General features: G+C 39.3%; 1 protein-coding gene and 1 non-coding gene across 2 annotated transcripts; one reads left to right on the plus strand and one right to left on the minus strand.

Moving 5' to 3' along the window:
* Positions 1-1,505: 1,505 nt before the first annotated feature.
* LOC130976443 (uncharacterized) lies at positions 1,506-21,448 on the minus strand. Its single transcript, XM_057901316.1, has 3 exons — positions 21,218-21,448; positions 18,846-19,596; positions 1,506-1,585 (listed from the first exon to the last, which is right to left on the minus strand). The coding sequence occupies exons 1-3, from the start codon at positions 21,446-21,448 to the stop codon at positions 1,506-1,508; spliced, it is 1,062 nt and encodes a 353-aa protein (XP_057757299.1).
* Positions 14,077-14,184, plus strand: LOC130955251 (small nucleolar RNA R71). The gene has a single exon (XR_009076682.1). It is a non-coding gene; the product is annotated as a small nucleolar RNA R71 (small nucleolar RNA).
* Positions 21,449-27,252: the final 5,804 nt, after the last annotated feature.

The raw sequence follows: 27,252 nt of genomic DNA on the forward strand, positions 1-27,252 counted from the left end.
CGTACGCGTGACCGATGCGTACGCGTGACATGCACGATCTGCAGAAATTACAGAATATGCTGAAGACGATTTTGGGTCGCATTTTGACCCAGATTTCGGCCCAGAAACACATATTAAAGTCAGGGAATATGTAGAGACTCAAGACATCATATCATACACACAATTTTAGGTTTAGATGTAGTTTTTAGAGAGAAACGTTCTCTCCTCTCTCTTAGGATTTAGGATTAGGATTTCTCTTAAAGGAATTAGGATTTCATCTTTTCAATCACAGGTTCAATGTTCCTTTACTTCAATTTATCGTCTGCTTTTATTTATTCTATTATTTTATTTTAGTTTGTTAATATTGGCTTATAAACTTTTTCATGTTGGATCTAATTTCTTTTATTAATATTTGAGGTATTTCAGACATATGACTTTTATTTAGTTTCTTATATTCTTGGTTCTGATTGATTAATTGATAACTCTTGAGTTGTCAAACTCATTGTGATTGATAATTGATATCTTTGCTGATTGATTTAGATTCCTATAACTCTAGTCTTTCCTTAGGAGTTGACTAGGACTTTAGGTGTTAATTTAATTTAACCACTTGACTTAGTGGGAGCAAACATATAATTCTCATCACCATTGATAAGGATAACTAGGATAGGAATTCTAATTCTCATATCTTGCCAAGAGTTTTATTAATTATTATTTTATTTTCCTTGCCATTTAAATTACTTGTTCAAACCTTTAAAAACCCAAAAATACTGTTTTCCATAACCAATAATAAATCATACTTCCCTGCAATTCGTTGAGAAGACGACCCGAGATTTGAATACTTCGGTTATAAATTTTATTGGGTTTGTTAATTGTGACAACCAAACGTTTGTATGAAAGGATTTTCTATTGGTTTAGAAGCTATAATTACAACGCGATTATATTTGTGAATTTCTTTACCGATAGAAAATCCGATCGTTAAAATGGCACCGCTGCCGGGGAATTGCAAACGTGTGCCTTATTATTGGTTATTATAAATATTTTTTACTTGTTTATTTGTTTTTGTTTTCCCTTTTTGTTTCTATTAGCTACTATGAATTCTCACCCCTCTCGCTTTGAGTTTGGTTCTAATTTTGTTGAAAGGAATGGAAGCTATAACAGGAACATGCATCCAGGTCAAGGCAATCAAAGATGGACGGAGCTGCGAAGATCTGATCAACCCTTTAGGCAACAACACCCTCCAAGATACCATGGACCACGATCCTTCCAGAATGCATGTCAAGGTAATAGATATAGTGGATCCCCCTGTGGCTACCAACAAGCCCTATCATATGCCTACGAACCACCTTCTTAACACAGCTTTAAACCACCACACTCACAAGCCCATTTTCACCATTCACCACCGTATGACCCTTCTCCACCCCAATTCCAATCCAATTACTCCCAAGAACCACCACTTCCCTATGTACCATGTCCATATCCATCACCTCAAGAATCAAGGGAGCATTTTGAGGAAACAGTGGAGAAACTTAATGCAACCCTTCGCCAACTGAACCAAGTAATAAATCGATTACCTTCCCGATGTTTGGATACTCAAGAAACCCCATGGCTACATGTGGACAATCAAATGAAGAACGTAGCATAAAGGAGATATTAGAAACTCTGGTGGACAATGAGCAACACTATTTTGTATTGGAATAATTGGAAGAAGCTACGCCTGCCATTGAAGAGGGAGAAGTGGTTGAAGACTTAGGAGATGCTGAACCTCCATGGGAAAGTCAAGTTATAGAGCCCCCTTCAAAGACGTTTGAAACTGATGTTGAGGATGGTGTACAACCTCCAAGGTATCTCATGATTGAAGACTTTGAAAGGGATGATCAAGAGATGGATTCGATCATTGATGAATTCTTATCTACATTTGAATCCTCTCCCATTGGACTTGACATGGAGATGAAAGAAGAAGAAGCACAACCTCCCATGCCCTTGGTGAACAATGAAGAAGAGATTGAATTAGAAGAAATCTACCAAGAGGAAGAGGTTGATATTGAAGAAGATTGCAAAGAGGTGGAAGTTGTCAAAGAAGAGCACAAGGGAGTAGAGCTTGGAAGATCATTAGAAACACCTCTCCTAAAGCCATTACCGTCCAATACAACATTCAAGTGGGTAAAATTCTCTTCCTTGACCTTTACTTTCCCACTTGAATATGGGCTACTGGAGACGAATGGTCAACTTAGAGCTCTTTGTGGCATTACGAGTAAGAGGAAGATGGTTAGTGGTTGGAGTTGTCAAGCAAGGTTCAACATGGTTGTGTGCTCAAAGTTTAAACGCAAAGGTTGGTGTAAAGCTCAACTGAATGGGTCTAGGAAGTTGTTTGGCCACTTTAGTGAGAATTCAGATTGCTTGCTACCCGGATGGAATCATGATGATCAACAAGAAGACGGGTGTAAAAGCAAAGTTTGGTACCCCAGAATTCATTCTGGCAATCAACACTCTTGGGGCCCTGTCACTTGCTTCAACTTGCTTGAAGACTTTCTGCGCCTGGTTGGAATCCGGGAGGCCATTGGAATTATAAACATTGGTGGAGATTCCTGGATGAGTTCAAGCACAAGCCGCCATGACAAGGAGCTCACCAAATGTCCAACTTAAGGACTTTAACTAAAAGTGCTAGGTGGGAGACAACCCACCGTGGTATGATCGTTCTTTTTTTTTTTCAATTATAATTTTATTTAGTTTTGTTTGTTTTTTAGTTTTATTTTATTTTATTTCATTGAACCTGGAATTATTCATAACATCTGCATCAGCATCTGCATACTGCATTCTGCATTTTGCATAAAAAAAAAGAAAGCACGCGACGCAACAGCGTCTCAAGTGCATTAGGAAGAAAAGAAAAGTGAACAGAGAGTCACGCGAAAGCATGGCTGGAGACGTGCCTTAGGCACAAATATATCCACGCAACCGCATGCATCACACGTCTGCGTCATGTGCAAAATCCCCTCCCACGCGTCCGCATAATCCACGCGAACGCGTAGCTCTGTGAAATCGACGTAAATGGGTGTATGGCAGTAAGTTGAGCTGGAATTGGACTGAAATCATGCTAGGAGCACAAGCCCTACCACGCAAACGCGTGCCCCACGCAAACGCGTGCCCCACGCGTCCGCGTCGTTTTTCAAAGTTTGGCCATTCACGCGATCGCGTTCACCACGCGAACGCGTCACCGAACAATTTGGCAAAAATGAGTTCAAACAGAAAGTTGTGTGAACGCGAGGCTGCACTCGCACCAATCGCACAAATCAGGCCACGTGATCGTGTGACCCACGCGTCCGTGTCACCTGACCTTATCGCGCACCACGTGACCGCATCACTCACGCGTCTGCATCGCCTGCGCTGCACAACTTATCCAGATTAGCGCCAATTATCTTATCTTTTCTTTTCTAATCCTAATCTCTTCTATCTTTTCTTTTCTTCTTCTTTCTTTCTTACTTTATTTCTCTCACTTCTTATTCTTTTTCACCTTCATTCTATTTTACTTAATTTATTTGCATATTTCATTCATTTCATTTTAATTTTGTGCATATTTTTCTTTTCTTTTCTAAATTTATTATTTTTCCATTGGTGTTGCTTGTTCATATTCAACTGTTGTGTCTTTTCTGGTATTATTTTGGTGCTCAGTGACTTGTTTTATACTGTTGGGTAATATTATTTAAATCGATGCTAATCTTTTATGATACTTGTATTAATTTTCATTGACATGAATTTATATTTTCTTTCATTACCCACACTCCTCCCTTTTGTTGCAATTCTTGCACTATTGATATGTCGTTGCTCCTACTATCTTCTCACGTACATGTTGAAGCTCCATGTAATTGAGACCCTTATCATTTGGCATTAACCCACCCATACTTCATTTATTTTCTTATCTTTATTTCTGGGTTACTTTTCTTCCCTTTTTCTTTCAGGATGGCCACCCGGAAGGGAACCGGAAGATGTTTACAAGGGGAAATAGACAAGTCCATCTGCAAAATCTTCGGAGAAAAGCGCCAGTTGGAACCGCCCGTCCACCTGCACATCTTAGCATGTACCGAGGACGGTGCAATATTTAAGTGGGGAAAGGTTAATACCGATCTCCATGGGTTAGTACCTTCCTATCTCAACACCAATGTTTAAATTTTCTTTGCTAAATTAGTTGTTGCATTTGCATGTTTGTTTGATTTTGTGCATATTTTACCACTTGGTTGAAGTAATATTTTCTTTTTCAAGAAACTTTTTATAGCATTTCACTAATTTGAATTAAACTTTTTGAAAAACTTGTTTGAAGAAATTTTATTTTGGAACATGGTTTAGAGCTCGAACACACAAAACCAGTGAGATTTTGAGCCTAATTGAATTGGTTGCATTCTATCAACCAATATTTTATTTTTGGTGTGTATTTTTCTCTCTAAAATTATGATCTTTGTCTTGCTTATTTCTATATTTCCATTATTTGATGTATGCATGCACTTATATGATTGAGGCCTTGTTTCACTGAGCTTACATACCCATATGGCCTTACCTTTTATTATCCTTTGCAAACCAATGTTGAGCCTATTTTACCCATTTGTTCTTTACTTTAGCTCATCACTAACTCTAAGCAGAAAACAATAATGTTCTTAATTTGAATCCTTGGTTAGCTTAGACTAGTGAGAGTGCTCATGAATTAAGTGTGGGGAAAGTGGGTTTGGAAACATTTAGTTTGGGAATTGAGTATGTTAGATGGTGGACGAAATTGTGATTCTTATTCATTGTAATTGGATTTTAGAAATTGACAGGGGCAGCAGCTGAATTCACGACTCCGTTCAACTAACCAGCAAGTGTACTGGGTCGTCCAAGTAATAACCTTACGTGAGTAAGGGTCGAATCCACAGAGATTGTTGGTATGAAGCAAGCTAGGGTCACCTTGTAATTCTCAGTTAGGGAGATTAAAGAGTAATTGTGATTATCATTAAATAAAAAGGAATAATAAAAGGGATAGAAATACTTATGTAGATTCATTGGTAGGAATTTCAGATAAGCGGAATGGAGGTGCTGTAGAGCTCAAGGACGCCTGCTATCCTATTCCTTCTACTCAATCCTTCTTACTCCTTTCCATGGCAAGCTTTGTATAGGGGTTCACCATCAACTGTGGCTACTTTCATCCTCACGGGGAAATATCCTATGCGGCTGTCACTCGCACAGCTAACCAGTCTGGAGGCATCACCCATGGCTGATGGCTACATCCCATCCTCGCAGTGAAAGCTAATGCTCACGCACTCTGTCACAGTACGGCCAATCACCGGTTGGTTCCCTCCCCTACTGGAATAGAATCCATTGATTCTTTTGCGTTGTCACTACGCCCAGCGGTTACAAGTTTGAAGCACGTCACAGTCATTCATTACCGGAATCCTACTCGGACACCACAGACAAGGTAGACTTTCTGGATTCCCAGGATCCTACTCGGAACACCACAGACAAGGTTGGACTTTCCGGATCCTCATAAATGCCGCCATCCATCTAGCTTATACCACGAAGATTCTGTTGGGGAATCTAAGAGATACACATTCAAGCTTCTTTGCATGTAGAACGGAAGTGGTTGTCAATCACGCGCGTTCATCAGTGAGAATGATGATGAGGGTTATCTAACTCATCACATTCATCATGTTCTTGGGTACGAATGAATATCTTGGAATAAAACTAAGATAGCATTTGAATAAAAGAAAATAGAACTTCATTAATACTTGAGGTACAGCAGAGCTCCACACCCTTAATCTATGGTGTGCAGAAACTCCACCGTTGAAAATACATAAGTAAAAGAGGTTCAGGCATGGCCGAATGGCCAGCCCTCTCCATGATCAAGTGACCGAATGAATAAAGAGTTTAAGGTGGTCAAAAGATGTCTAATATAATAGATAAATGTCCTATATATACTAGACTAGCTACTAGGGTTTACATGAGTAAGTAATTGATGCATAAATCCACTTCCGGGGCCCACTTGGTGTGTGCTTGGGCTGAGCTTGATCAATCCACGAGCTAAGGCATTTCTTGGCGTTGAACTTTGAGTTATGACGTGTTTTGGGCGTTCAACTCCGGATTATGACGTTTTTCTGGCGTTTAACTCCAGACAGCAGCATGAACTTGGCGTTTAACGCCAAGTTACGTCGTCATTCTTCGAATAAAGTATGGACTATTATATATTGCTGGAAAGCCCTGAATGTCTACTTTCCAACGCCGTTGAGAGCGCGCCATTTGAAGTTCTGTAGCTCCAGAAAATCCATTTCGAGTGCAGGGAGGTCAGAATCCAACAGCATCAGCAGTCCTTTCGTCAGCCTTTTTCAGAGTTTTGCTCAAATCCCTCAATTTCAGTCAGAATTTACCTGAAATCACAGAAAAACACACAAACTCATAGTAAAGTCCAGAAATGTGAATTTAACATAAAAACTAAGGAAAACATCCCTAAAAGTAGCTTAAACTTACTAAAAACTATGTAAAAACTATGCCAAAAAGCGTATAAATTATCCGCTCATCATTAGACTTTGTGTGAAAATGTGAAAAATGTTAAGAACATATTTATGCACTCAATACTTTAATCATATGCATTGAAAAAGGAAAAAAATAGATTAAGAAAAGAAAAATAGAAAATAATAATAATAATAATAATAATAATAATAATAATAATAATAATAATAATAATAATAATAATAAGAGAGAAAGAAAAGAAAAAACGCAAATAATAAAAAAAGGACAAAATGCCCCAAGTTAAGTAATAATATCAATGCATATGAGTTGTACTTAAATTTGGGATGCATGAATGTGTGGTAAACATTGTTAATGGGTAGTTAGATCTTGCATTGTAATTACATGGATTGTCTTAAGTTAGGTGGGAAAAGTTTAAGTTAATTAAGGATTCAAATTTTAGTCCACTTGACCAAATACAATCCTACCTTGACCTTGGCTCCATTACAAACCTTAAAAGACCTCTTGATATGTGTATCTGTGCATTGAATTTTTGTTGATTATTAGATGAAGAGCAAGTCTTAGAAAGCAAGGTCAGTAGAGAATTGAGAGAATTGAACCTTAAACACCTGAGCGATTAGAGTGTATACACTTCCAGTGAGGGTTCGATGCTCGGTTCCTTGTTCCCTGCTTTCATGAGCTATTTTTTTTTGCAAGTTTACTTGTACTTTATTTTGTGATTTGAATTAGTGAAATCCAGTTCATATTTGTTCTTGAAAGATTTATTTACTTTTTCACCAAGTAGGTAGAATCATTTTAGCATGTAGTTGCATTCATATACATAGGTTGCATTTCATGAGTCTCACTTTTCCTTATTCATTCTCTATGTCTCCTTGAGCTTAGCATGAGGATATGCTAATGTTTAAGTGTGGGGAGGTTGATAAACCACTATTTTATGGTTTATCTTGTGCTAAATTGAGTGGTTTTTATCAGCTTTTCACCCACTTATTCATATGAATTGCATGATATTACAATTCCTTCCTAGTTTAGTTCTATGATTGAAAACTTGCTTCCTAGAGATCTTTTAATTACGTATTTTAATTCCCCTTTATACCATTCGATGCCGTGATCCATGTGATTAAGTGTTTTAGGCTTCATAGGGCAGGAATGGCTTAGAGAATGGAGAGGAATCTTGCAAAAAGGGGAGGAGCACAAGAAATAAAGGAGACAACCAGCGAACAGCGACGCGCACGCATGGCTGACGCGTGTGCGCGATTTGGACAAAATCACAGCGACGCGGACGCGTGCTGGATGCGTACGCATGGATTGGAGTTCGCACAAACGACGCGAGCGCGTGCCTGACGCGCACGCGTGGAGAGGAAAATTGCTGAATGACGCATACGCGTGACCGACACGTACGCGTGACATGCGCGATTGGTGCACGAAATTGTGATCATCAATGGCGCCATCAACATGGTACGCTCAATTGCAACCTCAACTCTTTATCACAACTTCGCACAACTAACCAGCAAGTGCACTGGGTCGTCCAAGTAATAAACCTTACGCGAGTAAGGGTCGATCCCACGGAGATTGTTGGTATGAAGCAAGCTATGGTCACCTTGTAAATCTCAGTCAGGCAGATTCAAATGGTTATAGATGATTTATGAATAAAGCATAAAATAAAGATAGAGATACTTATGTAATTCATTGGTGAGAATTTCAGATAAGCGTATGGAGATGCTTTGTCCCTTCCGTCTCTCTACTTTCCTACTGTCTTCATCCAATCCTACTTACTCCTTTCCATGGCAAGCTGTATGTTGGGCATCACCGTTGTCAGTGGCTACAGTCCCGTCCTCTCAGTGAAAATGTTCAACGTGCTCTGTCACAGCGCGGCTAATCATCTGTCGGTTCTCAATCAGGTTGGAATAGAATCCAGTGATTCTTTTGCGTCTGTCACTAACGCCCAGGCTTCAGGAGTTTGAAGCTCGTCACAGTCATTCAATCCTTGAATCCTACTCAGAATACCACAGACAAGGTTTAGACCTTCCGGATTCTCTTGAATGCCGCCATCAATTCTAGCTTATACCACGAAGATTCTGATTAAGGAATCCAAGAGATAAACATTCAAGCCTTGTTTGCTTGTAGAACGGGAGTGGTTGTCAGGCACGCGTTCATAAGTGAGAATGATGATGAGTGTCACATAATCATCACATTCATCATGTTCTTGGGTGCGAATGAATATCTTAGAGCAAGAATAAGCTGAATTGAATAGAAGAACAATAGTAATTGCATTAATACTCGAGGTACAGCAGAGCTCCACACCTTAATTTATGGTGTGTAGAAACTCCACCGTTGAAAATACATAAGAACAAGGTCTAGGCATGGCCGTGAGGCCAGCCCCCAAAATGTGATCAAAATATTCAAAGATCTAAAGATGATCAAAGATCCAAAGATGAAAATACAATAGCAAAAGGTCCTATTTGTAGAGATCTAGTAGCCTAGGGTTTACAGATATGGGTAAATGACATAAAAATCCACTTCCGGGCCCACTTGGTGTGTGCTTGGGCTGAGCATTGAAGCTTTCATGTGTAGAGACTTTTCTTGGAGTTAAACCCCAGCTTTTGTGCCAGTTTGGGCGTTTAACTCCCATTCTTGTGCCAGTTCCGGTGTTTAACGCCGGGCAGTTTTGAGCGGATTTGGAACGCCGGTTTGGGCCATCAAATCTCGGGCAAAGTATGGACTATTATACATTCTGGAAAGCCCAGGATGTCTACTTTCCAACGCAGTTGAGAGCGCACCAATTGGGCTTCTATAGCTCTAGAAAATCCACTTCGAGTGTAGGGAGGTCAGAATCCAACAGCATCTGCAGTCCTTTTCAGCCTCTGAATCAAATTTTTGCTCAGGTCCCTCAATTTCAGCCAGAAAATACCTGAAATCACCGAAAAACATACAAACTCATAGTAAAGTCCAGAAAAGTGAATTTTAACTAAAAACTAATAAAAATATAGTAAAAACTAACTAAAACATACTAAAAATATACTAAAAACAATGCCAAAAAGCGTATAAATTATTCGCTCATCACAACACCAAACTTAGATTGTTGCTTGTCCCCAAGCAACTGAAAATCAAATAAGATAAAAAGAAGAGAATATGCAATGAATTCCAAAAATATCTATGAAGATCAGTATTAATTAGATGAGCGGGGCTTTTAGCTTTTTGCCTCTGAATAGTTTTGGCATCTCACTCTATGCTTTGAAATTCAGAATGATTGGCTTCTATAGGAACTCAGAATCCAGATAGTGTTATTGATTCTCCTAGTTAAGTATGATGATTCTTGAACATAGCTACTTTACGAGTCTTGGCCGTGGCCCAAAGCACTCTGTTTTCCAATATTACCACTGGATACATACATGCCACAGACACATAATTGGGTGAACCTTTTCAGATTGTGACTCAGCTTTGCTAGAGTCCCCAATTAGAGGTGTCCAGGGTTCTTAAGCACACTCTTTTTGCCTTGGATCACAACTTTATTTTTTTTCTTTTTTTTCTTTTTTCCCTCTTCTTTTTTTTTTGAATATTCACTATTTTTCTTGCTTCAAGAATCATTTTTATGATTTTTCAGATCCTCAGTAACATGTCTCCTTTTTCATCATTCTTTCAAGAGCCAACATTCATGAACAACAAATTCAAAAGACATATACATTGTTCAAGCATACATTCAGAAGTCAAAAGTATTGTCACCACATCAAAATAATTAATCTGTTATAAAATTCAAAATTCATGCAATTCTTTTCTTTTTCAATTAAGAACATTTTTCATTTAAGAAAGGTGATGGATTCATAGGACATTCATAACTTTAAGGCATAGACACTAAGACACTAATGATCATAAGACACAAACATAGATAAACATAAGGCATAATTTTCGAAAAACAGGAAAATAAAGAACAAGGAGATTAAAGAACGGGTCCACCTTAGTGATGGCGGCTTGTTCTTCCTCCTGAAGATCTTATGGAGTGCTTGAGCTCCTCAATGTCTCTTTCGCCTTTGTTGCTCCTCTCTCATGATTCTTTGATCTTCTCTAATTTCATGGAGGATGATAGAATGTTCTTGGTGCTCTACCCTTAGTTGTCCCATGTTGGACTCAATTCTCCTAGGGAGGTGTTGATTTGCTCCCAATAGTTTTGTGGAGGAAGTGCATCCCTTGAGGTATCTCAGGGATTTCATGATGAGTGGGATCTCTTGTTTGCTCCATCCTTTTCTTAGTGATGAGCTTGTCCTCATCAATGAGGATGTCTCCCTCTATGTCAATTCCAACTGAATAACAGAGGTGACAAATGAGATGAGGAAAGGCTAACCTTGCCAAGGTAGAGGACTTGTCCGCCACCTTATAAAGTTCTTGGGCTATAACCTCATGAACTTCTACTTCCTCTCCAATCATGATGCTATGAATCATGATGGCCCGGTCTATAGTAACTTCGGACCGGTTGCTAGTGGGAATGATTGAGCGTTGGATAAACTCCAACCATCCCCTAGCCACGGGCTTGAGGTCATGCCTTCTCAGTTGAACCGGCTTTCCTCTTGAATCTCTCTTCCATTGAGCGCCCTCTTCACAAATGTCTATGAGGACTTGGTCCAACCTTTGATCAAAGTTGACCCTTCTAGTGTAAAGGTGTTCATCTCCTTGCATCATGGGTAAGTTGAATGCCAACCTTACATTTTCCGGACTAAAATCTAAGCATTTCCCCCGAACCATTGTAAGCCAATTCTTTGGGTTCGGGTTCACACTTTGATCATGGTTCTTGGTGATCCATGCATTGGCATAGAACTCTTGAACCATTAAGATTCTGACTTGTTGAATGGGGTTGGTAAGAACTTCCCAACCTCTTCTTCGGATCTCCGGATATTCACTCTTTTTGAGTTTGAAAGGGACCTCGGGGATCACCTTCTTCATGGCCTCAACTTCATAGAAGTGGTCTTGATGCACCCTTGAGATGAATCTCTCCATCTCCTATGACTCGGAGGTGGAAGCTTTTGCCTTCCCTTTCCTCTTTCTAGAGGTTTCTCCGGCCTTAGGTGCCATAAATGTTTATGGAAAAACAAAAAGCAATGCTTTTACCACACCAAACTTAAAAGGTTTGCTCGTCCTCGAGCAAAAGAATGAAGAAGAGAGTAGAAGAAGAAGAAATGGAGGAGATGGAGGTGGCTTTGTGGTTCGGCCAAAGGGAGAGAAGTAGTGTTTAGGTTGTGTGAAAATGAGGTGGTGAAGATGGATTTATATAGGAGTGGAGAGAAGGGTAGGGTTCGGCCATTATGGGTGGGTTTGGGAGGGAAAGTGGTTTGAATTTGAATGGTGAGGTAGGTGGGGTTTTATGTGAGTGGTGAAGAGAATAGTGGGATTTGATAGGTGAGGGGTTTTTGGGGAAGAGGTATTGAGGTGATTGGTGAATGGGTGAAGAAGAGAGAGAGTGGTAGGGTAGGTGGGGATCTTGTGGGGTCCACAGATCCTGAGGTGTCAAGAAAAATTCATCCCTGCACTAAGTGGCGAGCAAAAATGCTTTTTATGCCAATTCTGGCGTTAAACGCCGGGCTGGTGCCCATTTCGGCGTTTAACGCCAGCTTCTTGCCCTTTCCTGGCGTTTAACGCCAGTCTGGTGCCCCTTTCCGGCGTTAAACGCCCAAAATGGTGCCAGACTGGGCGTTAAACGCCCATTTGCTGCCCTTACTGGCGTTTAAACACCAGCAAGGTTTTCCTCCAGGGTGTGCTATTTTTCTTTCTATTTTTTATTCTATTTTTGCTTTTTCAATTGATTTTGTGACTTTCCATGATCATCAACCTACAGAAAACATAAAATAACAAAGGAAAATAGATAAATATAACATTGGGTTGCCTCCCAACAAGTGCTTCTTTAATGTCAGTAGCTTGACAATGGGCTCTCATTGAGCCTTACAGATACTCAGAGCAATGTTGGAACCTCCCAACACCAAACTTAGAGTTTGAATGTGGGGGTTCAACACCAAACTTAGAAGTTGGTTGTGGCCTCCTAACACCAAACTTAGAGTTTGACTGTGGGGGCTCTATTTGACTCTATTTTGAGAGAAGCTCTTCATGCTTTCTCTCCATGGGTACAGAGGGATGTCCTTGAGCCTTAAACACAAAGGATTCTTCATTCACTTGAATGATCAATTCTCCTCTGTCCACATCAATCACAGCCTTTGCTGTGGCTAGGAAGGGTCTGCCAAGGATGATGGATTCATCCATGCACTTCCCAGTCTCTAGGACTATGAAATCAGTAGGGATGTAATGGTCTTCAACTTTCACCAAAACATCCTCTACAAGTCCATAAGCTTGTTTTCTTGAATTGTCTGCCATCTCTAGTGAGATTCTTGCAGCTTGCACCTCAAAGATCCCTAGCTTCTCCATTACAGAGAGAGGCATAAGGTTTATGCTTGACCCTAGGCCACACAGAGCCTTTTTAAAGGTCATGGTGCCTATGGTACAAGGTATTGAGAACTTCCCAAGGTCCTGTCTCTTTTGAGGTAATTTCTACCTAGACAAGTCATCCAGTTCTTTGGTGAGTAAAGGAGGTTCGTTCTCCCAAGTCTCATTACCGAATAACTTGTCATTTAGCTTCAGGATTGCTCCAAGGTATTTAGCAACTTACTCTTCAGTGACATCTTCATCCTCTTCAGAGGAAGAATACTCATCAGAGCTCATGAATGGCAGAAGTAAATCCAATGGAATCTCTATGGTCTCATTATGAGCCTCAGATTCCCATGGTTCCTCATTAGGGAACTCATTGGAGACCAGTGGACGTCCATTGAGGTCCTCCTCAGTGGCGATCACTGCCTTTTCCTCCTCTCTAAATTCGGCCATGTTGATGACCTTGCACTCTCCTTTTGGATTTTCTTCCGTATTGCTTGGAAGAGTACTAGGAGGGAGTTCAGTAACTTTCTTACTCAGCTGTCCCACTTTTGCCTCCAAGTTTCTAATGAAGGACCTTGTTTCAATCATAAAACTTTGAGTAGTTTTGATTAGATCAGAGACCATGGTTGCTAAGTCAGAGTGGCTCTGCTTAGAATTCTCTGTCTGTTGCTGAGAAGATGATGGAAAAGGCTTGTCATTGCTAAACCTGTTTCTTCTACCATTATTGTTGTTGAAACCTTGTTGAGGTCTCTGTTGATCCTTCCATGAGAGATTTGGATGACTTCTCCATGAAGGATTATAGGTGTTTCCATAGGGTTCTCCCATGTAATTCACCTCTTCCATTGAAGGGTTCTCAGGATCATAAGCTTCTTCTTCAGATGAAGCGTCCTTAGTACTGCTTGGTGCAGCTTGCATTTCAGACAGACTTTGAGAAATCATATTGACTTGCTGAGTCAATATTTTGTTCTGAGCCAATATGGCATTCAGAGTATCAATCTCAAGAACTCCTTTCTTCTGATTCGTCCCATTGTTCACAGGATTCCTTTCAGAGGTGTACATGAATTGGTTATTTGCAACCATTTCAATGAGTTCTTGAGCTTCTGCAGGCGTCTTCTTCAGATGAAGAGATCCTCCAGCAGAGCTATCCAATGATATCTTGGACAGTTCAGACAGACCATCATAGAAGATACCTTTGATGCTCCATTCAGAAAGCATATCAGAAGGACACTTTCTGATCAATTGTTTGTATCTTTCCCAAGCTTCATAGAGGGATTCACCTTCCTTCTGTCTGAAGGTTTGGACTTCCACTCTAAGCTTACTCAATTTTTGAGGTGGAAAGAACTTTGCCAAGAAGGCATTGACTAGCTTTTCCCAAGAGTTCAGGCTTTTTTTAGGTTGTGAGTCCAACCATATCCTAGCTCTGTCTCTTACAGCAAAAGGGAATAGCATAAGTCTGTAGACCTCAGGGTTAACCCCATTAGTCTTGACAGTGTCACAGATTTGCAAGAATTCAACTAAAAACTGATGAGGATCTTCCAATGGAAGTCCATGGAACTTGTAATTCTATTGCATTAGAGAAACTAATTGCGGCTTAAGCTCAAAGTTGTTTTGCTCCAATGGCAGGGATAGAGATGCTTCTCCTATAGAAGTCAGGAGTAGGTGCAGTAAAGTCACCCAGCACCTTCCTTGCATTGTTGACATTACTGTTATTTTCGGCTGCCATGGGTTCTTCTTCTTTGAAGATTTCTGTTAGGTCCTCTACAGAGAGTTGTGCTTTAGCTTCTCTTAGCTTTCGCTTCAAGGTCCTTTCAGGTTCAGGGTCAACCTCAACAAGAATGCTTTTGTCTTTGCTCCTGCTCATATGAAAGAGAAGAAAACAAGAAAATATGGAATCCTCTATGTCACAGTATAGAGATTCCTTGAGGTGTTAGAGGAAAAGAAAAATAGAAGGAAGAGGTAGAAAAATCGAACTTATCAAGGAAAGATGGAGTTCGAATTGTGCATTGAGGAGTAGTGTTAGTCCATAAACAGAAGGATGTGAGAAGAGGGGAAGAAATTTTCGAAAATAAATTAAAAATATTTTAAAAATATTTTGAAAAATTGAAGAATGATTTTTGAAATTAAAGTTGGAAAAGAAATAAAGTGATTTTTGAAAAAGATTTTTGAAAGTAGAAATCAAAGAGATATGATTGAAAATTATTTTGAAAAAGATGTGATTAAAAGATATGATTGAAAAGATATATTTTTAAAAAGATATGATTGAGAAGATATGATTTGAAAAACAATTTAAAAGGATTTGATTTTGAAAATTAATGACTTGGCTAACAAGGAAAGATATGATTCAAACATTAAACCTTTCTCAACAGAAAAGGCAACATACTTGATATGTTGAATCAAATCATTAAATGTTAGCAAGTATCTTTGAAAAAGAAAGAAATTGATTTTGAAAATATATGATTGAAAAGATATGATTTGAAAAAGATTTGATTTTGAAAAATTTTGAAAACTTGAAAAAATTTTGGATTGAAAACAAAATCTTCCCTCTTGTACCATCCTGGCGTTAAACGCCCAGAATGGTATCCATTCTGGCGTTTAACGCCCAAAATACTACCTTTTTGGGCGTTAAACGCCCAGCCAGGTACCCTGGCTGGCATTTAAACGCCAATTTTCCTTCCTCACTGGGCATTTTGAACGCCCAGCTTTTTCTGTGTAATTCCTCTGCTGTATGTTCTGAATCTTCAATTCTCTGTATTATTAACTTGAAAAGACACAAATTAAAATTTTTTTTGGATTTTTAATAATGAGGAATAATCAAAATGCAACTAAAATCAAATAAACAATGCATGCAAGACACCAAACTTAAAAGTTTGTATACTATTGACACTAACAAAATGAGAATGCATATGTGAAACAACAAAACACACAAGACAAGAGAATTTAAAGATCAGAACAAGGAAATCATCAAGAACAACTTGAAGATTAATGACGACACATGAATGAATTCGAAAAATGCAAGAAGAAAAGAAACATGCAATTGACACCAAACTTAAAATGAGACACTAGACTCAACATGAAACATAAAATATTTTTGGTTTTTTTTATTTTATAATTTTTTTGGATTTTTTTCGAAAATTGAATGAAAATAAGGATATCAAAATTCTTAATGAGAATTCCAGGAATCATGCAATGTTAGTCTAAAGCTTCAGTCTAAAGGAATTAGACATGGCTAGCCAAGCTTCAGTAGGACATTGCATTCAAGAGCTAAATTGATGAGAATCAATCAGCTTTGGTGATGATAAGAACATCACCTTGAAACACTAGAATTCATTCTTAAGAACTCTGAAGAAAAATACCTAATCTAAGCAACAAGATGAACCGTCAGTTGTTCAAACTCAAAACAATCCCCAGCAACGGCGCCAAAAACTTGGTGCACGAAATTGTGATCATCAATGGTGCCATCAACATGGTACGCTCAATTACAATCTCAACTCTTTATCACAACTTCGCACAACTAACCAGCAAGTGCACTAGGTCGTCCAAGTAATAAACCTTATGCGAGTAAGGGTCGATCCCACGGAGATTGTTGGTATGAAGCAAGCTATGGTAACCTTGTAAATCTCAGTCAGGAAGATTCAAATGGTTATAGATGATTTATGAATAAAGCATAAAATAAAGATAGAGATACTTATGTAATTCATTGGTGAGAATTTCAGATAAGCGTATGGAGATGCTTTGTCCCTTCCGTCTCTCTGCTTTCCTACTGTCTTCATCCAATCCTTCTTACTCCTTTCCATGGCAAGCTGTATGTTGGGCATCACCGTTGTCAGTGGCTACAGTCCCGTCCTCTCAGTGAAAATGTTTAACGCGCTCTGTCACAGCGCCGCTAATCATCTGTCGGTTCTCAATCAGGTTGGAATAGAATCCAGTGATTCTTTTGCGTCTGTCACTAACGCCCAGGCTTCAGGAGTTTGAAGCTCGTCACAGTCATTCAATCTTTGAATCCTACTCAGAATACCACAGACAAGGTTTAGACCTTCCAGATTCTCTTGAATGCCGCCATCAATTCTAGCTTATACCACGAAGATTCTGATTAAGGAATCCAAGAGATAAACATTCAAGCCTTGTTTGCTTGTAGAACGGGAGTGGTTGTCAGGCACACGTTCATAAGTGAGAATGATGATGAGTGTCACATAATCATCACATTCATCATGTTCTTGGGTGCCAATGAATATCTTAGAGCAAGAATAAGCTGAATTGAATAGAAGAACAATAGTAATTGCATTAATACTCGAGGTACAGCAGAGCTCCACACCTTAATCTATGGTGTGTAGAAACTCCACCATTGAAAATACATAAGAACAAGGTCTAGGCATGGCCGTGAGGCCAGCCCCCAAAACATGATCAAAAGATTCAAAGATCTAAAGATGATCAAAGATCCAAAGATGAAAATACAATAGCAAAAGGTCCTATTAGTAGAGAACTAGTAGCCTAGGGTTTACAGAAATGAGTAAATGACATAAAAATCAACTTCTGGGCCCACTTGGTGCGTGCTTGGGCTAAGCATTGAAGCTTTCATGTGTAGAGACTTTTCTTGGAGTTAAACGCCAGCTTTTGTGCCAGTTTGGGCGTTTAACTCCCATTCTTGTGCCAGTTCTAGCGTTTAACGCTGGGCAGTTTTGAGCTGATTTGGAATGCCTGTTTGGGCCATCAAATCTCGGAAAAAGTATAGACTATTATACATTGCTGGAAAGCCCAGGATGTCTACTTTCCAACGCAGTTAAGAGCGCGCCAATTGGGCTTCTGTAGCGTTAGAAAATCCACTTCGAGTGCAGGGAGGTCAGAATCCAACAGCATCTGCAGTCCTTTTCAGCCTCTGAATCAGATTTTTGCTCAGGTCCCTCAATTTCAGCCAGAAAATACCTGAAATCACAGAAAAATACACAAACTCATAGTAAAGTCCAGAAAAGTGAATTTTAACTAAAAACTAATAAAAATATAGTAAAAACTAACTAAAACATACTAAAAATATACTAAAAACAATGCCAAAAAGCGTATAAATTATCCGCTCATCAGCGATCTGCAGAAATTACAAAATACGCTAAAAATGATTTTGGGCCGCGTTTTGACCCAGATTTTGGCCCAGAAACACATATTAAAGTCAGGGAACATACAGAGACTCAAGACATCAGATCATACACACAATTTTAGGTTTAGATGTAGTTTTTAGAGAGAGAGAGAGGTTCTCTCCTTTCTCTTAGGATTTAGGATTAGGATTCCTCTTAAAGGAATTAGGATTTCATCTTTTCAATCATAGGTTCAATGTTCCTTTACTTCAATTTATCGTCTACTTTTATTTATTCTATTATTTTATTTTAGTTTGTTAAGATTGGCTTATGAACTTCCATGTTGGATCTAATTTCTTTTATTAATATTTGAGGTATTTCAGACATATGACTTTTATTTAGTTTCTCATATTCTTGGTTCTGATTGATTAATTGGTAACTCTTGAGTTGTCAAACTCATTGTGATTGATAATTGATATCTTTGCTGATTGATTTAGATTCCTATAACTCTAGTCTTTCCTTAGGAGTTGACTAGGACTTTAGGTGTTAATTTAATTTAACCACTTGACTTAGTGGGAGCAAACATATAATTCTCATCACCATTGATAAGGATAACTAGGATAGGAATTTTAATTCTCATATCTCGCCAAGAGTTTTATTAATTATTAATTTATTTTCCTTGCCATTTAAATTACTTGTTCAAACCTTTAAAAACCCAAAAATACTGTTTTCCATAACCAATAATAAATCATACTTCCCTGCAATTTCTTAAGAAGACGACCCGAGGTTTGAATACTCCGGTTATAAATTTTATTGGGTTTGTTACTTGTGACAACCAAACGTTTGTATGAAAGGATTTTTCTGTTGATTTAGAAGCTATACTTACAACGCGATTATATTTGTGAATTTCTTTACCGATAGAAAATTCGATCGTCAGTCCTTTCCAATTGGCGGCAAGCTTTCCTTCCCCAGACTTGTTGACTCCTATGTCATTTTTGATCAAGACCAAATCGTTTGGGGTAAAGCTTCTCCGAATGACCTTTTTGTTGTACCTATTCGCCATTCTTTGCTTCAGGGCCTCACCCCTTATCTGGGCTTGCTCTCGAACTTCGGGGAGGAGCTCAAGTTCTTCTTTGTGCCCCCGTATGTTTCCAGCCTCGTCGTAAAAGCTCACCCTTGGACTTTGCTCGTTGATTTCAACTGGTATCATGGCTTCTATGCCATAAGCAAGTCGGAAGGGTGTTTCCGCTGTGGCAGACTGAAGTGTGGTCCGGTAAGCCCAAAGTACTTGTGGGAGCTCCTCGGTCCAGGCTCCCTTTGCATCTTGCAACCTCTTCTTTAGTCCTGATAGTTTGACTTTATTGGCTGCCTCGGCTTGCCCATTTGCCTGCGGATGTTCTACCGAGGTGAACTGATGCTTGATCTTCATGCTGGCTACCAGGCTTTTGAAGGTCGAATCGGTGAACTGAGTGCCATTATCTGTGGTGATGGAGTGAGGCACTGCATACCTTGTGATTATGTTCTTGTAGAGGAACTTCCGACTTCTCTGAGTGGTGATAGTGGCCAATGGTTCTGCTTCTATCCACTTCGTGAAGTAGTTTACTCCCACTATTAGGTATTTTACTTGCCCAGGCGCTTGGGAAAATGGTCCTAGCAAATCCAATCCCTATTTTGCGAACGGCCAGGGAGACGTTATACTAATTAGCTCCTCAGGGGGAGCAACGTGGAAGTTTGTGTGCATTTGGCATGGTTGGCACTTCTTCACGAATTCTATGGTATCTTTTTGCAAGGTCGGCCAGTAGAACCTAGCTCGGATTACTTTTCTGGCTAACAACCTAGCCCCAAGATGGTTCCCGCAGATTCCATTGTAAACCTCTTCTAACAACTCGGTTGTCCTTGAGGTCGGGATGCACTTTAGCAGTGGTGTTGATATCCCCCTTTTAATATTTTTCACCAGTGTGTAGTTTTGTGCTTCCCTCTGGATCTTTTTAGCCTCTTTTTCCTCTTTGGGCAGGATGTCGAATTTTAGGTATTCGACTAAAGGGTTCATCCAACCGAGGTCTAATCCGAAGATTTCAAAGACATCTTATTTGGCCTCTATTTTTACTACAGAGGGCTCTTGGAGAGTTTTTTGGATCAAGCTTTTATTATTCCCTCCCGGTTTGGTACTTGCTAGCTTGGAAAGGGCGTCTGCTCTGCTGTTGAGGTCCCGAGTTATATGCTTCATCTCGGTCTCTGTGAAACGCCTAAGATATTTCAAGGTTTTTTCCAAGTACCTTTTCATATTGGGATCTTTTGCTTGATACTCTCCATTTATCTGGGAGGTCACCACTTGAGAGTCGTTGAATATCATCACTTTTGACGCACCGACTTCCTCTGCCAGTTTTATTCCTGCGATCAAGACTTCATATTCTACCTGATTATTGGAAGCCAGAAATTCAAATTTAAGGGACCTCAATTTGCGTTCCCTCTTTATTGACCAGTATTATGCCTGCACCGCTTCCTACTTTGTTTGAGGATCCGTCTACGTATAGTTCCCACGTAGTGAATTCTTCCTCTTTGTCTCCTGCATATTCTACTATGAAGTCGGTGAGGTACTGAGCTTTGATTACCATCCGAGCTTCGTACTTTAGGTCGAACTCGGAGAGCTCTATTGCCCATTAAACCATTCTACCCACAATATCCGTTTTTTGGAGAATTTGCTTCGTGGGTTAGTTCGTTCGAACCTTTATTGTGTGAGCTTAGAAGTAAGGTCGTAGCCTGTGTGAGGCTACTACTAAGGAGTACGCAAACTTCTCCAGTTTTTGGTACCTTAGCTCAGGGCCTTGTAGGACTTTGCTAGTGAAGTATACAGGATGCTGCCCGACCTTATCTTTCCGTATTAAAGCTGATGCTATAGCTTTGTCCGTCACGGACAAATACATGACAAGCTCTTCCCCAACAATTGGTCGGGTCAAAATTAGAGGTTGGCTTAAGAACCTTTTGAACTCCTGGAATGCTTCTTTGCATTCCGAAGTCCATTCAAACTGGTATCCTTTTCTTAGTAGAGAGAATAGTGGAAGGAATATTAGCGCTGATCCCGCCAGAAACCTAGAGAGGGCAGCAAGCCGGCCGTTCAATTGTTGAACCTCTCTTAAGCAAGTCGGGCTTTTCATTTCTAGAATAGCTTTGCACTTGTCGGGATTTGCCTAGATCCCCCTTTGTGTTAGCATGAACCCTAGAAATTTTTCCACTTCCACCACGAAGGTACATTTTGAAGGATTCAGTCTCATCCCATGTAACCTTACGGTGTTAAAGACTTGTGAGAGATCTGTCAAGAGGTCAATCTCCTCCTTGGTTTTCACCAGCATGTTGTCCATGTAGACCTCCATTAAGTTCCCGATGTGTGGAGCGAACACCTTATTCATCAACCTTTGGTATGTGACCCCAGCATTTTTTAATCCAAAAGGCATGACCACATAGCAATAGTTTGCTCTGGGTGTGATGAATGTGGTTTTTTCTTCATCCGGCTTATACATCGGGATTTGATTGTATCCTGAGTAGGCATCCATAAACGACAAGTATTGATACCCTGAGCTCGCATCTACTAAGGTATCAATACTGGGAAGTGGATATGGGTCTTTGGGGCATGCCTTGTTCAAGTCGGTATAATCGATGCACATCATCCACTTGCCGTTTTTCTTTTTTTACCAGCTGATGAGCGGATAATTTATACGCTTTTTGGCATTGTTTTTAGTATGTTTTTAGTATGTTTTAGTTAGTTTTTATTATATTTTTATTAGTTTTTAGTTAAAATTCACTTTTCTGGACTTTACTATGAGTTTGTGTGTTTTTCTGTGATTTCAGGTATTTTCTAGCTGAAATTGAGGGACCTGAGCAAAAATCTGATTCAGAAGCTGAAAAGGACTGCAGATGCTATTGGATTCTGACCTCCCTGCACTCGAAGTGGATTTTCTGGTGCTACAAAAGCCCAATTAGCGCACTCTCAATTGCGTTGGAAAGTAGACATCCTGGGCTTTCCATCAATGTATAATAGTTCATATTTCTCGAGATTTGATGGCCCAAACAGGCTTTCCAAGTCAGCTCAAGAATTTTGGCGTAAAACGCCGGAACTAGCACAAGAATGGGAGTTAAACGCCCAAACTGGCACAAAAGCTGGAGTTTAACTCCCATATTAAAGTACATATAGGACCTTTTACTATTGTATTCTCATCTGGGTAGCTATCTTGGAGAGTTTTATACTATCTTAGATCACGTTCTGAGGCTGGCCTCTCGGCCTTGACTAGACCTTGTTCTTATGTATTTTCAACGGTGGAGTTTCTACACACCATAGATTAAGGTGTGGAGCTCTGCTGTACCTCGAGTATTAATGCAATTACTATTGTTCTTCTATTCAATTCGGCTTATTCTTGTTCTAATATATCACTTGTTCCTCAACTTGATGAATGTGATGATCCGTGACACTCATCATCATTCTCACCTATGAACGTGTGCTTGACAACCACCTCCATTCTACCTTAGATTGAGTGGATATCTCTTGGATCCCTTAACCGGAATCTTCGTGGTATAAGCTAGAATTGATGGCGGCATTCAAGAGAATCCGGAAGGTCTAAACCTTGTCTGTGGTATTCTGAGTAGGATTCAAGGATTGAATGACTGTGACGAGTTTCAAACTCGCGATTGTGGGGCGTTAGTGACAGACGCAAAAGAATCACTGGATTCTATTCCGACATGATCGAGAACCAACAGCTGAATAGCCGTGCTGTGACAGAGCGCGTTGAACATTTTCACTGAGAGGACAGGACTGTAGCCGTTGACAACAGTGATGCCCAACATACAGCTTGCCATGGAAAGGAGTAAGAAGGATTGGATGAAGACAGTAGGAAAGCAGAGAGACGGAAGGGACAAAGCATCTCCATACACTTATCTGAAGCTCTCACCAATGAATTACATAAGTATCTCTATCTTTATTTTATGCTTTATTCATAAATCGTCCATAACCATTTGAATCTTCCTGACTGAGATTTACAAGATGAGCATAGCTTGCTTCATACCAACAATCTCCGTGGGATCGACCCTTACTCGCGTAAGGTTTATTACTTGGACGACCCAGTGCACTTGCTGGTTAGTTGTGCGAAGTTGTGATAAAGAGTTGAGATTGCAATTGAGCGTACCATGTTGATGGCGCCATTGATGATCACAATTTCTTGCACCAAGTTTTTGGCGCCGTTGCCGGGGATTGTTTAAGTTTGGACAACTGACGGTTCATCTTGTTGCTTAGCTTAGGTATTTTTCTTCAGAGTTCTTAAGAATGAATTCTAGTGTTTCAAGGTGATGTTCTTATCATCACCAAAGCTGATTGATTCTCATCAATTTAGCTCTTGAATGTAATGTCCTGCTGAAGCTTGGCTAGCCATGTCTAATTTCTTTAGACTGAAGCTTTAGACTAACATTGCATGATTCCTGGAATTCTCATTAAGAATTTTGATATCCTTATTTTCTTTTTCACTCAATTTTCAAAAAAATCCAAAAAAATTATAAAATCTTAAAACCAAAAATATTTTTGTTTCTTGTTGAGTCTAGTGTCTCATTTTAAGTTTGGTGTCAATTGCATGTTTCTTTTCTTCTTGCATTTTTCGAATTCATTCATGTGTCTTAATTGATCTTCAAGTTGTTCTTGATGATTTCCTTGTTCTGTTCTTTAAATTCTCTTGTCTTGAGTGTTTTGTTGTTTCTCATATGCATTCTCATTTTGTTAGTGTCAATAGTATACAAACTTCTAAGTTTGGTGTCTTGCATGCATTGTTTATTTGATCTTAGTTTCATTTTGATTATTCCTCATCATTAAAAATCCAAAAAAAAATTTTAATTTGTGTCTTCTCAAGTCAATAATACAGAGAATTAAAGATTTAGAACATACAGCAGGGGAATTACACAGAAAAAGGCTGGGCGTTCAAAACACCCAATGAGGAAGGAAAACTGGCGTTTAAATGCCAGCCAAGGTGCCTGACTGAGATTTAAAAGATGACCATAGCTTGCTTCATACCAACAATCTCCGTGGGATCGACCCTTACTCGCGTAAAGTTTATTACTTGGACGACCCAGTGCACTTGCTGGTTAGTTGTGCGAAGTTATGATAAAGAGTTGAGATTGCAATTGAGCGTACCATGTTGATGGCGCCATTGATGATCACAATTTCGTGCACCACCAGCACTACATTTGCTAGCCATGCCGGATACTTTACCTTTCTGATGAAATCGGCCTCTAAGAGGGCTTGCACCTGCTCCTCCACCACTTGAGCTCATTCTGGCCCGAGCTTACGCCTGCGCTGCTGTACTGATTGTGATTTGGGGTGTACTGAAAGCTTATGGGACATGAGTTAGGGGTCAATCCCTGGCATGTTAGAAGCTTTTCAAGCGAAGAGGTCAAAATAATCCCGTAGAAGCTTTATCAGCTTTTGTTTTAAATCTTTACCTAAACTGGCTCCTATGTTGGTGTTTTTCCATTCCTTTTCTCCGATTTGTACCTCTTCCATTTTTCCCCCCGGTTGTGGCCGCAGTTCTTCTTTAGTTTTTACCCCACCGAGCTCTATGGTGTGAACTTCCTTACCTTTTTCTCGGAGGTTCAAGCTTTCATTATAGCACTTTCTTGCCAATTTCTGGTCTCCCCGCACAGTCGCTATTCCCTTAGGAATTGAGAATTTCATGCAAAGGTGAGGGGTTGACACCACCATTCCGAGCCGATTTAGGGTAGTCTTGTCGATTAAGGCATTATACGCTGACCCGACATCGACGACTATAAAGTCGACGCTCAGAGTTTTGGAATTTTCCCCCTTACCAAAGGTCGTGTGGAGGGACATATATCCTAGTGGCTTTATTGGCATGTCTTCTAGTCCGCACAGGGTGTCTAGGTAAGCTTTTAGCTCCCTTTCATCCAACCTTAGCTTGTCGAATGCTGGTGACATTAGGATTTTTGCTAGTAAAAATTTTTGTAAAAATATAGTCGCATTGTGAGTATAGATTCTAAACCAACAGAAAATCCTTTCGTACAAACGTTTTGATTGTCACAAGTAACAAATCCCTAAATAAATTGATAACTGAAGTATTTAAACCTCGGGTCGTCTTCTCAAGGAATTGCAGGGAAGTGTTCTTATTATTAGTTATGAGTCTTGTAAATTGGGGGGTTTTGAAAGTAAGGAAGAAGTATGTTAAATGACAAGTAAAATAAATAAATAACTATAAAATAAACTCTTGGCAAGATATGAGAAATTAGAAGTCCTATCCTAGTTATCCTTATCAATTGTGATGAGAATTGGATTTTTCTCCCACTTTGTTAACCTCTAACTATGAAGGTAAGTGATGAATTAATTTTGATTCCTCAGGTCCTAGTCTTTCCTTGGGAAAGGCTAGAGTTATTGGAACTCGAAGTAATTCTTGAAGAATTCCAATTTTCAGTCAACAATGAGTTTGACAACTCAAGAGTTACCAATTAGTCAACCAAAGCCAAGAATGTAGAAAGCTAAATTAAAATCATATATCTGAAAACATCTCAATAATGTGTATTAAATAAGAAAATCAATCCTAACATGAAAAGTTCATAAGCCAATTGGGTAACACAAATCATATACAAATGAAAGCATCAGAGTAAATGAAAGTAGAAGAGAAACATAAATTATTGAACCTGGTATGAAGAAACAATCCTAATCCTAATAGAAATCCTAATCCTAAATCCTAAGAGAGAGGAGAAAACCTCTCTCTCTCTATAAACTACATCTAAAATTTAAAATTGAATTATGATCTGATATGAATTGATGTCCTGAGTCTCTGCATGTTCCTGGACTTTAATCTGTGCTTTCTGAGCCGAAAATTATATTGAAATATGGCCCGGAATCTGTGCCGGCAACTTCTGTAATTCTACAGATCGCGCTCATCACGCGTCTGCGTCGTCCACACGTTCGCATCACTCAACATTTTTCGTACCACATGTGCTCGTCGTCCACGCTTTTGCGTCGTTCGTGCAGCTTCCAATCCGCGCGGTCGCGTCAGGAACGCGAACGCGTCACTCTGATTTCTTCCATTTCGTGCGGTCGCGTGAGCCATGCGACCGCGTGACTTCTCACTGGTCATCTCCTCAATTTCTTGTGTTCCTTCTATTTTTGCACGCTTCCTCTTCATTCTCTAAGTCATTCCTGCCCTATGAAGCCTGAAACACTTAACACACAGATCAAGGTATCGAATGGTAATAAGAGAGGATTAAGATTAGCTAAATTAAGACCAAAGAAGCATGTTTTCAATCATAGAACTAAACGAGGAAGGAATTGTAAAATCATGCAAATCCTATGAATAAGTGGGTGAAAAGCTTGATAAAACCACTCAATTAAATACAATATAAACCATAAAATAGTGGTTTATCAACCTCCCCACACTTAATCATTAGCATGTCCTCATGCTAAGCTCTGGGAGACAAAATAAATGAGTAGGGGAAAGCAGGACTCATGCAATGCAACCTATGAATGTGAATGCAACTACATGCTAAAATGATTCTACCTACTTGGTGAAAAAAGTAAATAAATCTTTCAAGAATAAATATGAGCTGGATTTCACTAATTCAAATCACAAAATACAATACAAATAATTTGCAAGAAGAAGATAGCTCATGAAAGCAGGGAACATAGAATTAAGCACTGAACCCTTACCGGTAGTGTATATCACTCTAATCTCTCAGGTGTATAGGGTTATTCACTCTACTCTTCTCTAATCATGCTTTCTAAACTTTGTTCTTCATCTAACTAATCAACAAATATTTAATGTACTAATGCAAGCATCATGAGGTCTTTTCAAGGTTGTAATGGGGCCAAGGCAAGGGTGAGGGTATATGTATGGCTAAGTGAGCTATAAATTGAATCTTTGAATAACCTGGTCTATCACCTAACATACATACATTCTATATAACTTCTAAAATCATGCCTAGCTACCCATAATTCCCACTTTTGTATCGCATACTCATGTATCAACTTTTCTTTTAATTTGTGTCACATATGCATTGATCTTTTATTAATTTAACATTGGGGTAATTTTGTCCCCTTATTTATTTATTTATATTATATATTTTTTTCTTTTTTTTCTCTTTTTTTTATAGAGACACAAAGACTAAAATAACATATCAATGCATATGGAATTTTTAATTTTCTGTTTTACATGAGTAGATACCAAATTTCCCAATATTCTGAATTAGAAACATGATACATTCCCTTATTAACCCATGTTCCTACAGTTTCCCCACACTTAGTTGATGCACAACCTCTATCTTAAGCTAACCAAAG

Source organism: Arachis stenosperma, chromosome 1 (genome assembly GCF_014773155.1).
Source record: "Arachis stenosperma cultivar V10309 chromosome 1, arast.V10309.gnm1.PFL2, whole genome shotgun sequence".
Taxonomy (NCBI): domain Eukaryota; kingdom Viridiplantae; phylum Streptophyta; class Magnoliopsida; order Fabales; family Fabaceae; genus Arachis; species Arachis stenosperma.